The 13,491-nt window shown below is 43.3% G+C and overlaps 2 protein-coding genes across 5 annotated transcripts in view; one reads left to right on the top strand and one right to left on the bottom strand.

Moving 5' to 3' along the window:
- Positions 1 to 7,881, bottom strand: part of FIP1L1 (factor interacting with PAPOLA and CPSF1) — a 41,878-nt gene extending 33,997 nt beyond the window's left edge. For 2 of the 4 annotated variants that reach the window (XM_027735927.2, XM_027735928.2), the window contains exons 1-4: positions 7,593 to 7,881; positions 6,857 to 6,896; positions 4,586 to 4,643; positions 1,278 to 1,381 (exon numbers count right to left, since the gene is read on the bottom strand). In XM_027735927.2, the coding sequence (XP_027591728.1) occupies positions 1,278 to 1,381; positions 4,586 to 4,643; positions 6,857 to 6,896; positions 7,593 to 7,674 (284 nt within the window). In that variant the 5' untranslated portion in view covers positions 7,675 to 7,881. The remainder of the gene's footprint in view (positions 1 to 1,277; positions 1,382 to 4,585; positions 4,644 to 6,856; positions 6,897 to 7,592) is intronic. The other 2 variants (XM_027735929.2, XM_027735930.2) reach the window with 1 other exon arrangement.
- A 3,342-nt stretch (positions 7,882 to 11,223) lies between these two features.
- Positions 11,224 to 13,491, top strand: part of SCFD2 (sec1 family domain containing 2) — a 190,987-nt gene continuing 188,719 nt past the window's right edge. The window contains exon 1 of the mRNA XM_027735944.2: positions 11,224 to 11,959. Coding sequence (XP_027591745.2) covers positions 11,224 to 11,959 — 736 coding nt within the window. The remainder of the gene's footprint in view (positions 11,960 to 13,491) is intronic.

The following is a 13,491-nucleotide window of genomic DNA, read 5'->3' as shown; positions in this document are numbered from 1 at the left end:
GTCAAACAAATCCAATGGGTTTTTTTTAAACAGCAGTGGACTACTAAAGGAAAAATCATTTAATCCTATAAAAGAAACTTGTCTACTGGAGTTAAAATGAACAGCAATGCTCAGTTTGTTTTAGATTACTGGCCTTCCATGAATTTTCTGTTCAATTTGCCCAGAAAAAAAGGTTTTCCAGAAAATAAGCATTTCTATATAAAACTTTCTACTCCAATTAAATTCAGGATTATCTGCTCATTGTCTTCTGTATTCATGGAAAGAGCACCACCAAACCCACGGAGAATACGAATCTAATTTTGCTTTAGTCTCATAAAATTTGAAGTCACTGCCAACATCACAAGAATACTGCAAGTTATTGAGAGCGGAAAAATAAAGAACTGAAAGAATTTCTATTTTTTTAAATATTACATTGATTTGCGCAATAATTTAGGATATGAAATACTGAAAGTTTAAAAATATCGTTTCAAATGGGAGTAAATCACCTTCATTCCAAAGTTAAGAACATAATGATATATATGAGTCAGACCTACCTGCAGACCTGTCATATTTCTATTAAGAAACAGCACCCTAGTAACTCTGGTTTTAATAAGCATAAAAATATTAAGATTGTCAAGAAAAACAAGCAAGCCACTTTTCTCAGAAAGTTTCCATGCAATGAAAAATACTATTTTATAATTTTGGGTAAAAGTAACACTGTTGAAAAGCATTCAGAGAAAACAAGCTCTTTCTCAAAAGCAGAAGTAGTATGGGGCAATAAAAGCAGTAAAAAAATTCTCATATGGTACAAATGCCTAAACCATGAGCTTGAGAAATAACCTCTAAAGACTGGTAGCTCCATCCTGAACTACATTAAAATCTTATTTGAGAACATCAATAGGAATTAAAACTACAGAGGTCTAATTAGAACTATATCCACTACAAACAGGATGACAGACAAATATCTCATGTCTTGGCACCCTACCCTTTGCAACCAAAATGTCACTATCACAGTAAGAACACCAAAAATGCTATATAACATAGCCATTCCAAAATAAAAACCAACTCTCCTCTTTACAAACTTAATACAAAATCTGAAAACACAACTCATACAACAGCTCTTCCTTGTACTTCACTGATTTCACTTCACTTTGTTATCAAGTCACTCTATCATTAAAAACATTGCTGAAAAAACTCTTAATTAGCACTTATTGTACATACAATTTGTCATTGACAAGTATTAAAGAGACTAAGTTAAAAATTAAATACAATCTTAAAAGTGTTTGCAAATAACTTACCTAAACTGTGGAGCTCCTGTTTTAATATCTCCTATGGTGACTTGAACATCATCTTCATCATCATCACTATCACTATCACTATCATCCTCAGCCTCTGCCACTTTCTACAAAAGAAAAAGTCATTGCTTAGACAATAGGCAGTCACCTACCTTTAAAGTGGAAAAATAATCCAGACAAAATTATCTGCTCTAGAAATCTTTGAAAGAAGAAAATTCTCCTCTTCCTAGTCCTTAGAAATGAGTAGCATTAACAGTAAATTTAGGAGGTTACAAGTATCTGAAACATGACATTTCCTTAATAAGCATAGTTGCCACTATCTAATATCCTTCTTCCCTCTATCTAGCTCATACACATTGGTTCTACTCTTACCTTGTCATTCAGGAAAGAACTTAGAGATATGCAAGACTAGCTTCTTGCCATCATCAATTACATATCCAGAGTAACTCAAATACATGTTTTTCCAGTTGATTACGAACACTGCACTTCAGAGAAATCTATTAATTCTTAACATCAGTAAACTACATAAAATACTTCAGATTTTTCAGCAAACAGGCTGAAAAATCAGATACAAGAGCACACTTTATGTGTTCTGTCCCACAGCCTTCAAGCTTGCTGGTAAACAAAACAGACATGCCAGCTCACACCAAGAGTTCACCTAGTCCACTATTTTGGGTTTGTTAGGTGTTTTGTTTTGGTTTCCCCTTATAGAAACCACAGAGGAGAGAAAAAAATCCATATGATGTTCCTCCCTAACTCGTTCAGCTGATGATTATTATAAGCTCGAGGCACCTCCTAAGCCAGTTATGGTTTGGTTTTTTCAGTAACCCCCAATGGATCTTTCTCTCAAGTACTTGTCCAGACTTTCCGCAGACTCATAAAAGGTCCCAGCAGTGACACTCTTTGGCAAGGCATAAAGATCCAACATATTTTATTTGTTTTCATTCTAACTACTATGACCTTTATTTAGCAGTCACAGTCCTCATATGGAAGAGACTGTGAGGAGTCAATCCTTATTTATAGTCTCCATACATGATTTTGTCAGCCTCCATCATACCCTATGTATGTCTTTCTTCCCAGCTGAGAAGTCCTTGCCTACTCAGCCATTCCTGGTATGAAAACTACCTCAATTACTCTTGCTGCTCTTCTTCTCTCAACTTTTCCAGTTGTAGTAGCCTTTATGACAGGAGGGGAAAGAACAGCAGTCAGAATTCAGGGTGCAACTGAACCATGAATTTATGGTATAATGGTATCTTCCATTTTGTTCTATATTCACTTTCTGCTGTATCACACGGTTTAAGTGCTTTTTAGACTCCAGACTAGCACTTAACCATCAACTTTGTGGGTCTGTCTACATATCTTATTGTGTCCCTCCTAAGTGGTAATGATCAACTCAGAGACCATCAATTTATTTGTAAACCTCTTTTTTCACCAATGAACATCACTCTTTCTATACAGAATTCAATAGCTGTGTATCATCCAGTCAGTCCTTGTTCCTACTATCTTGATTAACTTTGTAACATCAGAAAACTTGTGATTTCACAACTTAGCCCTTTTCCAAGTAAACACATTAAACAACACAGGTTATGCACAACATTCCAGAGAATTCCCACTGGAGGTGACCTTCCTTCACTATGAAAACTGAACCTTGACTTCTACCCCGTGTTTTCTATCTTTTACACGTTAATTATCCATCTGGGACTCATTCTATAACTGCATAGTTTTCTTAAAATCCTTTGGTGAGTAACTTCTTCAGAAACATCGTGGAATCCAAGTGAACTTTATCAACCAAATCACCCTTATTCATGTACTGGAATCCTTCAGGAAGAGGCTGAACACGCCAAAGCCAAGCTGATTCTGCCCAGGCAGCCTGCAGTTATCCATGCACAGCTGAGCTCTAGTCCTTATCTATTATACTGTTAACTTGCCTGGTACATAAATTAGACAAAAATAAGCAGCTGCTTAGAAGATAAGATGTTGGAGTGCAGTTCATCCTTGCTATACAACATTAACATAATTTACATAACAATGATGAGTCTAGTCAGGGGGCAAAGGCAACCCTTCTCAACCAAACCCCATTTCTCTTATAATGAATGATTTCTTAGCTTCCTCCTCACAGAAATATTCCCTTTTCCTTATTCAACCAACTTGAACAACACCCATTTTTCTAAGTTGCTGCTGAACCTTCATGCATACCATTTACCATGAAGTTCTCAATGTTATGGAGATATGCTAATGATATCCTAACAATGCTAGGCTTTATATAAGTGAAAAATACAAAGGTATGCAAGTACCAGGAAACTGCACATATAAGGATTTCCAGAAATACTTTAAAATCAGCAAGTCCAAAAAAGTGTATTATTGTTGCCTTGTATCTAACAGACTAAATTTACCACCCACTTACAACATTAGCATCACACAAAACACCTTTGATATACTTTAAATAAATATCTTTTCATCTTAAACAACCGAAGTAAGTTTTTAAGTTTTTATAACTTTTTTCCCCCAACTTAAAATTTATAAAGTTGTACTATCTTTCAGAAGAAGTTATTGAAAAAAAATACTTTTGAGAAGCCAGCCCTTAAAACTTACACAAATATCATGATCGTGGTTCTGTGTCATTCAAAAAAAATTCTTGCAAGACACAAGCTAAAAATTCCCAGTGAAGTAAAACTACAGTTTTGTCACAGAACATATTTAAATTGTTCCAATCACAGTAAACTGAGTCCTTTTATCAACACTGCAACTGTAAATTTAATTTCCTGGTCCTTTCCCTCATCACACTAACACTGAAATTGTAAGACACACTAAACAGTGAAGACTACTACCAAACAAGTCTGTTATGTTGCCCCTGAAATGCACAGGTAATTCATCTCTTGATCCATATTTACACATAGTTCTGCAAATACTGATTGTTTATCCCATTCAAAAAAGAAAAATGATCAGAGGATTTTATTTTCCTATCCCCGAGAAAAAAACAGAGCATCATTTTGAAAAGGACAGCTTGGATAAAAGACAGCTCTCTTCAAGCACCATCTTTCCTCTCCCCCCAAAAAAATATAAGTACTATTAATTTATTGTCTGTAAATTAGATTTTAAAAGTGGAGCACACCTGGAAATTTGACTTCCTAACTTAGTAATTTCTACAGTTTCTGCAGTCTGCAAATACCTGCTAGCAAAAAATAAAATCAAAGGTGTACACTTAATCATTAATTCATTTAATTATAGGTCCTAGTCAAATCATGAATTCCCGACAAATCATAGAATCAAAATATATTAAAGCAGTATTTCAAAAACACATTTAAAACTACCGTTTTCACAACGCCGTTTTCTGCAGCTTCCTCTTCACTTCCAGGTGGGGGTGGAGCACTTAAATAAAAACAAACAGGAAAAGATGAAACTAGGTATTTATGCATGTATTATTTCCCATGTATCAGCTGATGATGAAAAAAGCTTTGCTAGATCATTCCAGATGAAAAGCCAAAGCTCCAGCTGTCTTCTGCACTAACTAAAAAAATCAATTTATTAAAAAAGAAAAATCTATATTATTTAGCTATCGTACTAGCTGGATGTTTGCAGAATAGTTGGAAGTAATGAGGTATTAGACCCGGATCCTCTTTTGAAATCAAAGTGAAATATTTCATAATATATGAAGGGAGAATAACAGGGGTTTTTTTCCCTGTAGACTGACACTTCTCAAAGACACAATGGAAAAACATTTAAACACCCACAGGTAATGTTGCACTGAAACAGAATTCCCATATCTGCATTGTGAAATTTTCTTCAACCATACGGAATAGCTACAATTCAATTATTAATTCAATTATATTTTAACTGTAGAGTGAAAGCTGTAAAAATTTTAAAACTACCAGTCCACCAAAAATGACCAGACCAGTTCTGTCAAACCCATGCAAATGAGCTCACTGAGCCTACCTACTGCTGTTTCTTACACAGCAATTATTTTAACTTCCATAGTTCCATTAGCTATTAAGAGCTGCACCACAACAGCAGAGTAAGCAGGTAGCCATTTAGAAACAACATTCTTTCACTGAAAAGGTATTTCTGAAATGAGTGAGCAACTGCCAATTTTTATGGAATTGAATTATTCTAATCCCATATTCTGTTGGCAAAATACCCACTCGCAAGTTTTGCACCAAAACCCAACACAGCCCTGGTATTGCCTCAGGATTCAAGCTTTGAGTTCATCACCTGGTAAAATGACAGATTAGCTACAGAATCTGAATAACACCTCACAATTTTTATAGATACGAAGAATACCAACACTGATAATATTTGTTATGGTTTTTTGTCCAAAACTATGTAATGAGGCAGCCAAAAGTCAAGCTAGACACTATTGACCAGAAAATGGAATAAACTGTTTCTAAAGATCATTCTGGCTGCCATGCAAGTAATTTTCTTAAATAACAGTAATACTGACAAAGATGCCAGGTCAAGAACAGGAGGAATCAACTGATAAGGAATAGCTTCTAAATAAAGAGCAAATAAATAACTAGAATTCTTTGTCTTGGAAAAGAGATGGATTCAAGACAAATGCAACAGAGGTCTAAAAACTTGTTAAGTGACAGAAAACAACTGTGCTTCTTATATTACAGAACCAATGGGAATCAAATAATTACATCTAGTAGCTGCTTCACAATGATATCATATATAGTCATGTGGTGGCGGTCATTACTGCTTTATCATTCTGTGCCTGTCAAAAGTTGACATGAGTTCAGAAAAGCAACTGAGCAAGCTTAGGAACAAGCAGTTCACCAAGGGTAACTAAATGCAAAAGTTTGCACTGAAAAATTGAAGCATCTATAGAAAATAACAGTGAATGCTTTCATGCATTGGCTTTCCTTTTATTTGTTTAATATATCTTGACAATCAAAAATTTCCATATTTTACCAATTGTGGGACTTCCTTCATTCAGCATGAGCAATTGATTCCCATTTCCAGTCAGTCCTTGCTACTAATCTTCATTAACTTCACTAGAAGTGAATGAATTAACTTCACTAGAAGTTAATGAAGCATCTTTGTGCTCTACTACAGCTCCTTATAACTCAAGCAGGCTCCCCCCAAATAATTCCAAAGCATTTTCAAATTTTTTTCAAATACTGTCTTACTAGGGAAAAAAAACAACCCCAAAAGCCTAAGCAGATGTGATGTGTAGATCCACCTATCTGGTAACCTACCACTGCTTCCTTGTATTCCTCTTTTTGCAACCACACGCCAAACTCTTTGGGAGACAGGCTGTCTTTTAGTTTCTAATTCATCTTGAACAAATGAAGTCCTGATCCATTACTAAGACCACAAAGCAGAATGATTACAGAAATAAGAGACCTGTTGACATTTTATGAGGGGTTACTGTCTCCATACAGTTAAAACTTAAAATAACTTTCATAGTCTAGTGACCTAATTTCACAGAAAAGCCAAGTCCAACACACTATCTTAAGGACATTTTCAAAGACATCAGAGCATGGTCAGGCGCCACCAACTTTCAAGCAGCTGGGAAGAAGAATGTAAAGAACACAATTTCTGCGCAGCCATGCTGCAGGGCTTCCAGTTGCCAAGATACTCACCTAGATTTTTCTTCCTCTGCTTTCTCTGCTTCATTTTCATCTACCATAAGAGAAAAGAAACACACTATTTAAGAATAAAATCACCTGAATATCAACCATGACAGATATCTTGCTATGCAGATTGGGTAACTCTTCAGATTACTACTCAAGACGTGTTCTTAACGTTTCAGTTGTGCAATTAGTCGAGCAGACCCCGGAGCCCTCAGAGTGCTCTACACCGACAGGTCCACCACATAGGCAAGGCTTAGTTTACAGGTTTCATCACCATTTGAACGTACAGAAAGTCCCTAAAGTTCTAAAAAAGTTTAGTATAAAAGGCTAAGGCTGTTTCAGTACTGCAACGCCGGGACCCCGGCCAGGGGCCAGCGAGGGGACGGGAGGCCGCCCTGGGGGTGCGTGTGAGGCGCGGGCGGCACGCGGGGCCCCCTCGCCCAGGCCCAGCGCGCCTCGGCCTGCGCGGCCCGGCCGGAGCGGTCGCGGCACTGGCAGCGCCCCGGACACCGGGCAGGGCAGGAGGCCGGGAGCCGCGGCCGCCGGGGGGGCTGGCCGGGAGGAGAGCTGGCCGGGAGGACTGAGCAGCCACGGGGGCGGCGAGACGGGGGGACACTGCTCAGCGGCCCGGCGAGGCGGCGCACGCCGCGGCCTGCGCACCCCCGCACGGCCCCCCCGCCGCGGCCGCGCCGAGACGGCCCGCGGGGGAGGCGGGCTGGGCACGGGGGTCGGGGAAGGTCCGTACCGCCATAGAGCCACTCCTCCTCCTCGTCCCCCGCGGCCCCGTCGGCGTCCGCCGACAGCCGCTCCGCCTCGCCGGTAGACATGGCCGCCTCCCGCGGGACGCGCGGGCCCGGCCCGGGCAGCGCCCGCCGCCGCCGGGCGGCCCCGCCGCGCCGCCCCGGGACTCTCTGGTCGGCTCGGGCCGCGGGAGGGCGGCGCTCGGACGGGCGGCTGCGAATGCCCAACGCCGCCGCTCGCGGAGGAACCGCCGCCGCCGCCTGGCGCTTCCCCTCCCCCGCCGCGTGAGTGACACGCACAGGAAGCGGGCCCGGCCCGGCCCCGCGGCGCCCCGGGCACGGGCTGCGGGGGGCGGCCCGGCCGGCCCGGCCCCGGCACTGCCCGCCCCGCCGGGCCGGCCCGGCCCGCTCTGTCTGCTGCCGGACTCACCTCAGCTGCGCCTTCGCCACCCTCCCGAGGCGTGGTGTGCCTGCGACAGCCGCCTTCCCTGCCTTTCGCTGCCCTGTGCTCTCCTGCATCCCTAAACGCCCGTCCGTGCCCTCAGCAGGGATCACGGGCAGCGTGGCGACCTCCTCCTCGAGAACATCCTTGCCTATCTCCAGAAGCAGGACTGGGCTGAACACACGTGCCGTGCTTCTACTGGCGGCTGATGGCAGCTGCTGGGGGAGCGTAACCACGGGGTAAACACGCTCCTGCTTCTACTAGTGCTGTCCTAGCTCTCAGCTTTTCAAGGGACTCTCCCAGCTGGACGTAGTACTTTAGCTTTAACAACTCTTTGGAGATTTTTTTTTTCTCCACAAATTTCTTGATTTTATTTTTAGCTCCAGTAACAGTTTAGCGTTCGTAGTGTGCTTTGAGCATTCTAGAGTGTTTCTATGCATTTCATGAAGAAATTGCTCAGTTTTAAAAGCAATGGAAGTGGCAAGCCATTTTTCGTGATGATTTTCTCACTTTACATCCGTGAATGCTAAACAACAAGTGCACGATTCATTAGAAAATGTAAGTACCAACAACTGTCAAAACAAGTTTTGACCAGTTGTGGGTACAAATGGAGCTTCTGGCATTTTAGGATGTTTGTGAAAACTCAAACAGGGAGCCCGTTTTTCACAGCAGGTCAGCTTGTGAGAAGTCAGACTAGAGGGTTTGACTGTAATATAAACACATCACAGCTCTCGGTGGGGGAAGCTTATTCGAATTGCCTGCATAGAAAAGCTTGTTCAAAAGTTTCATGACATTTCACTGGAGTTCAGATGAACAACCAACCATCTCAAAATGTTTTTCATATAAAATTAAATGTTTGGGTATCATGTACAGGTACAGATTATGTGGTGTAACTGGGTATGTTTTCATCATGCAATCTCATTTTTTATACATACAGTAGTGCAAAGGCATTTTTCACCCAAAACATTTCTAGACAGTTGTTTCTCATAAGACAAATCTGTATTATAGTACTTACTATTAGACATCAGTGTCTGAATTTTCATTCCCGTTTTGTTTACTTGGTCATTTAATACACTTCTGGCTGACATTAAATGACACGGAAGAACTCGAATAGTTTCCTTTGATTGCAGACACAAGGAAGAAGAAAGAAAATCACATTTGTGAAAAATACCACAAATAGAAACCAGGAGTATGTGTAGAATGTAAAATCTCTTAAAATACATTGGTGGAGATCCTCAAAGCAGTTTTCCTCACAGAAACCTTCAAATAGAAATCACACTGAGCTAGTAGTGATGTAAAAATCCACCTTGAACAGCTTGTGCAGCTTCAATATTGAAATCTGACCCAAGCAGGCTAAGTCTCAAAAGTAGTTGCCAGCCTTCTACTGCTCCCTGGGAAGATCTTTACTCACCTCTGGCTCTGGTTGGAGAGAGGGTGCTCAGAATCTGTTTCCTGCTTTGTTTCAAAGGGCAGAGGGCTGTTGGCCTATGTGGCTTTTTAACTTCTGCCCTCAAAAGTAACAACTCCCACCAGTCCCAGCCTGTGGAAGGGACCTTGGTGTTTCTCCTTGCTGCTTCACAGAGGGAGAGCAGCAGTTGTGGCCTGTAGAAACTGCTTCTCCTAGGGCCCTGAGTAGCTGAAAGCTGAAGATAAAAGAATACATCTTTGCAAGCTGCATAAACATATTAACTCACAGGTTACACTCCAGAAACCCACAAAAAGATATGAAGTTTATGGGAAACTTTTAATGCAGTTCTTTTTCTAACACAATAGTTGTAAATTTGCACATGGGATAAAATAAGCTGTAATAAATACTAAACATAATAAATGTAATAAAATAAACACAGATAATTTATTTAATAATTTTCAAAATTTCATAATTACTGGATCATTTTATTTTGTAATTTAACCACTATGCTTTAAACTGATTAACCTCATTTTGTCTTCTGGATAGTAAGCCTTTTTTCAACATTGGCATATGCAAAACTAGATGCAATCAACATTGTATTTATAAAGTAAAAAGCTATTTGCTTTCTTAAAAAAGCATCTGATGTTTTGACAATATGTCTCAAAAAAACCCGTCAACCTTTAAGAAGAGATTAAAAACAACTTTTTAAACATTATAAAGCTAAAAAAACCTTTTAAAATAGTAGGGAAAGCCATAATATATATAGATTTTGTCTATGGCACTCAACCATACAGCAAAAACTCAGAGATACATAATCTCTGAAGTAATTCAATATGAGAGGAGGATAATTCTACTTGTGTATAAGCTTAGGGGCCCAGTGGTTAACCATCCCTTCTTGGCATTCATTTTTCGAATCAAAATAGTCAAGAAGGCTATTAACTTACATATTTTTCTGGCATCATGAAGTTATATACCTTAAAGTTAAAATAATAGGTTGGGGTTAGAACAGCACGGAGAGAGAGGAGGTAAGAATGCATCTGCGTAGGAATGTGCATGGAGCACAGTGGAAGGAAAGGATGTGATTTAGTTACTGGAAATCTGGTGGTTCTGCATTACTCGTGTTTTTCAGTGTTCTGAAACCAGCTGAACCTGTGGGAGACCTAAGAAGACCAGTTAAGATGGGGAGGATGAACTAATTAAGTATTTTATCTTTTTGTTAATGCTGATAATCCTACTGTGTCAGAGGTATCGTCCTCACTCTGTACTAAGGAGGTTGCCCAAGTGAAATACCGTGTAGAACACAAGTTTGGAACCGAGCCTTCAGTTTTCTGGGGAGAAGAAACTGTGGGTCCTTGTTATGCCGTTTTTGATAGTTAGCTTTGAAACTGCTTTTGAGATAAAGGGCTTTTAAAAGGAAAAAAGGAATTAAACTAGTTTGTCACATGTCTCCAACTGTATATCATAAAAGTTGCACTTCTTGAAAGAGAACACTCCTCGTCAGTACCTCAACCAGTGCATTTGTTAACACCAGCAAGAAATACGGAATCCCGTGACAGGGAACAGTAATGAAAGTTTCACCCTTCCAGTGTTGTAAATGCCAGCAAGGCGGTTGTTTTCGCGGCGTAGCAAAGACCGGACCCCGAAGACCTCCGGCCTTGCCCACAGCCCCCGCACGACCCGGCCGTGGGCGGGGCCGGCCCCGCCCTCAGCCAACCCGCGCTCGCTGCGTCATCGCGCGGCGCCCGCGGCGCGCCGGGCACGTGGGGCGTGTTGTGCTGTCACGGCCATGGCGGGGTCGGAGCTGCTGTGGCGCCTGAGCCGCCGGGCCTGGGAGCCCGCGCTGGCTCGGGCGCACCGCGCCGCCGTCCTGCTGGACGCGGCGGCCGCCGAGGCGCTGCACTGGGGCGGCGGGGCAGGCGAGCTGCTGGCGGCCGGGGCGCTGGCTGTCGGGGCTCTGTCCGCGGAGGCGGCGGTGGCGGCTGGCGCGGCCCGCGTCGTGTTCGTGCTGAGCGGGGCGCTGCGGGGCGGCGCGGCGGCCGCGGTGCGCACCGTGCTGGGGCAGGGCGCCGTGCGGCACTGCGTGCTGGTGTGCGGCGGCGAGGCGGAGGGCGACGGGCCGGCCGAGCTGGAGGAGACCTTGCGGCGCTGGATGGGCGAGGGGGGCCACGCTGAGGTCGTGCTGCGGGGCCCGCCGCTCCTGGCGCCCGTCTCGGCGGAGCTTTGCCTGCTGCCCGCCCTGGCGGCGCTTCTCCCGCCGCTGCCGGGCCCTGGTGGCCCCGGCCCCGCGGAGGTCGGGCTGGGTGCGCTGCCCGCCGAGTTGCGGGCGGCCGTGCGGGCCCTGGTGGGCGACCTGGACGCTCTGTTCTCCGCCCTGGGCCTGCGAGAGGAGAGCTTCGCCGTGGGGGCCCTCAGCAGGATCGTCGCCACTGAGCTGGCAGGCTACGCCCCAGCCAGGAACAGGAGGAGGACGGCCACCAACAAGGCCTCTGTCGTCTTTGTGGACAGGACGTTGGACCTCACTGGTAAGATATCCACTGCTGGGTTGGTACCTGTCATCCCTGCAGGCCCACACGCACCACACCAGGAGGGTGTCAGATTGTTTTGGTGGCCTGGGAACACGTTTGACACCATGGCCACGGTGGTTGCTTGCACATCCTTGCACCCCAGTGGGTCATGAAAACCAAGAGTGAAGCAGAAGGCTCTGCTGGAAACCTGTTTGTTTCTGGCACTTCCACTTTGCTGCAAACTAGAGACCTTAACTGTGCCTTTGTGTCACCCCAAGGAGTGAAGGAAATGGTCTGCATGTTTCAGATGCAGCCTTATGGATTGCTGTGAAGCATTTCCTAGTGTATCCGCGTGTCACTCGTAGCATTATACCTGTCCAAGCAGATATACATCTCTGTATACCTGTAGCTATATCTGTTTGCCTGGATGTGTCCCTGTCTGTGTGTGTATTGGTACAGGAGTGACTACATTCACTATCCCATCATACTTAACTCTTGCTGACACACGCAGTGTGTGGGCCTGGTTCTGTTTATGTTACCTGTAGTCAGTAATTCAGGTCACAGTTTTTTGCCACCACATGTCCCATAGCAAATGCTTGGTACAATGTTGAACCTGCAGCTCATCTCTTTCTGAATTTTCTTCTGTCTTTTTTTTCTCCCATAATTCTACCTGTGTGTCTCCTTGCACTGCTGTGGGGTTCATAGCTGTCAACAATGTGCTCAAGAGCAGCTATGGATCTGAGCAGTTAGTGCTGTGCTGAGGTTTAGAAGATTGCTTTGAAGGCTGCAGGAGAGTGCACTTGAATGAGGAGCCTTGAAAGGAAACTGAGAAGAGTGCCTGTTTGGGGTGGGAACTAGGCAAGGATTTATGCAATCGAGTTGTGAGAAGAATTAAAAACAAGAAGAAGAACCAGATGTGGGATGATAGGGAGCTGCATAACAAGGAGGCATGAAGAGAGATAATTGGTACCAGCTTAAACCTGGGAAAGGAAGTGTGGAATATAGTACTTCAGTAGGAGAAGGTTTTTGGGCGATAACAGTGGGGCTGTGGTGGTGCAGCTTTGGAGGGGGAACAGCAAAGCTCTTGGAGTAAGGATGAGAAATTATAGGATTTAGCTTTTTAGGATTCTGTTCTTCTCAGTACCTGTAACTGAAATTGAGATCCCTTCATGCAACCATTCTTTTGTTACCAACAAATGTCTCCAGAATTTGCTGGCAGTTTCACTGAAATCTTCCTATGCTTTGGACGTGATACTCTTGCCATCAAGTACAGTGCAAACGGAAGGAAGAAAAATTTAGTGCGTTTCAGATGTAAAGCGCTATATGGACCTGAATTTAGTGCCACACAATGAGATTTGTTTCACGGTTTGCTAAAAACTGTACAGTAAAAAATATACAACCCCCCTCCAGCATTTAAACTGTGAAATCAGTTTTAAAGAAATGGGAAATGGCAGAATTAAGTTGTACCTGAGACCCTATTTTTCTTAGGCATATTCAGCTTTTTATATACTGACTTTCCTGGCCCCCTACCTCTGATTCCACTTCTTGGC

This window comes from Pipra filicauda, unplaced genomic scaffold (assembly GCF_003945595.2).
Source record: "Pipra filicauda isolate LSUMZ 115617 unplaced genomic scaffold, ASM394559v2 scaffold116_size3395265_pilon, whole genome shotgun sequence".
Classification (NCBI taxonomy): Eukaryota; Metazoa; Chordata; class Aves; order Passeriformes; family Pipridae; genus Pipra; species Pipra filicauda.
Note: the sequence above shows the minus strand (reverse complement) of the source record. Positions and strands in the feature narration are given on the sequence as shown.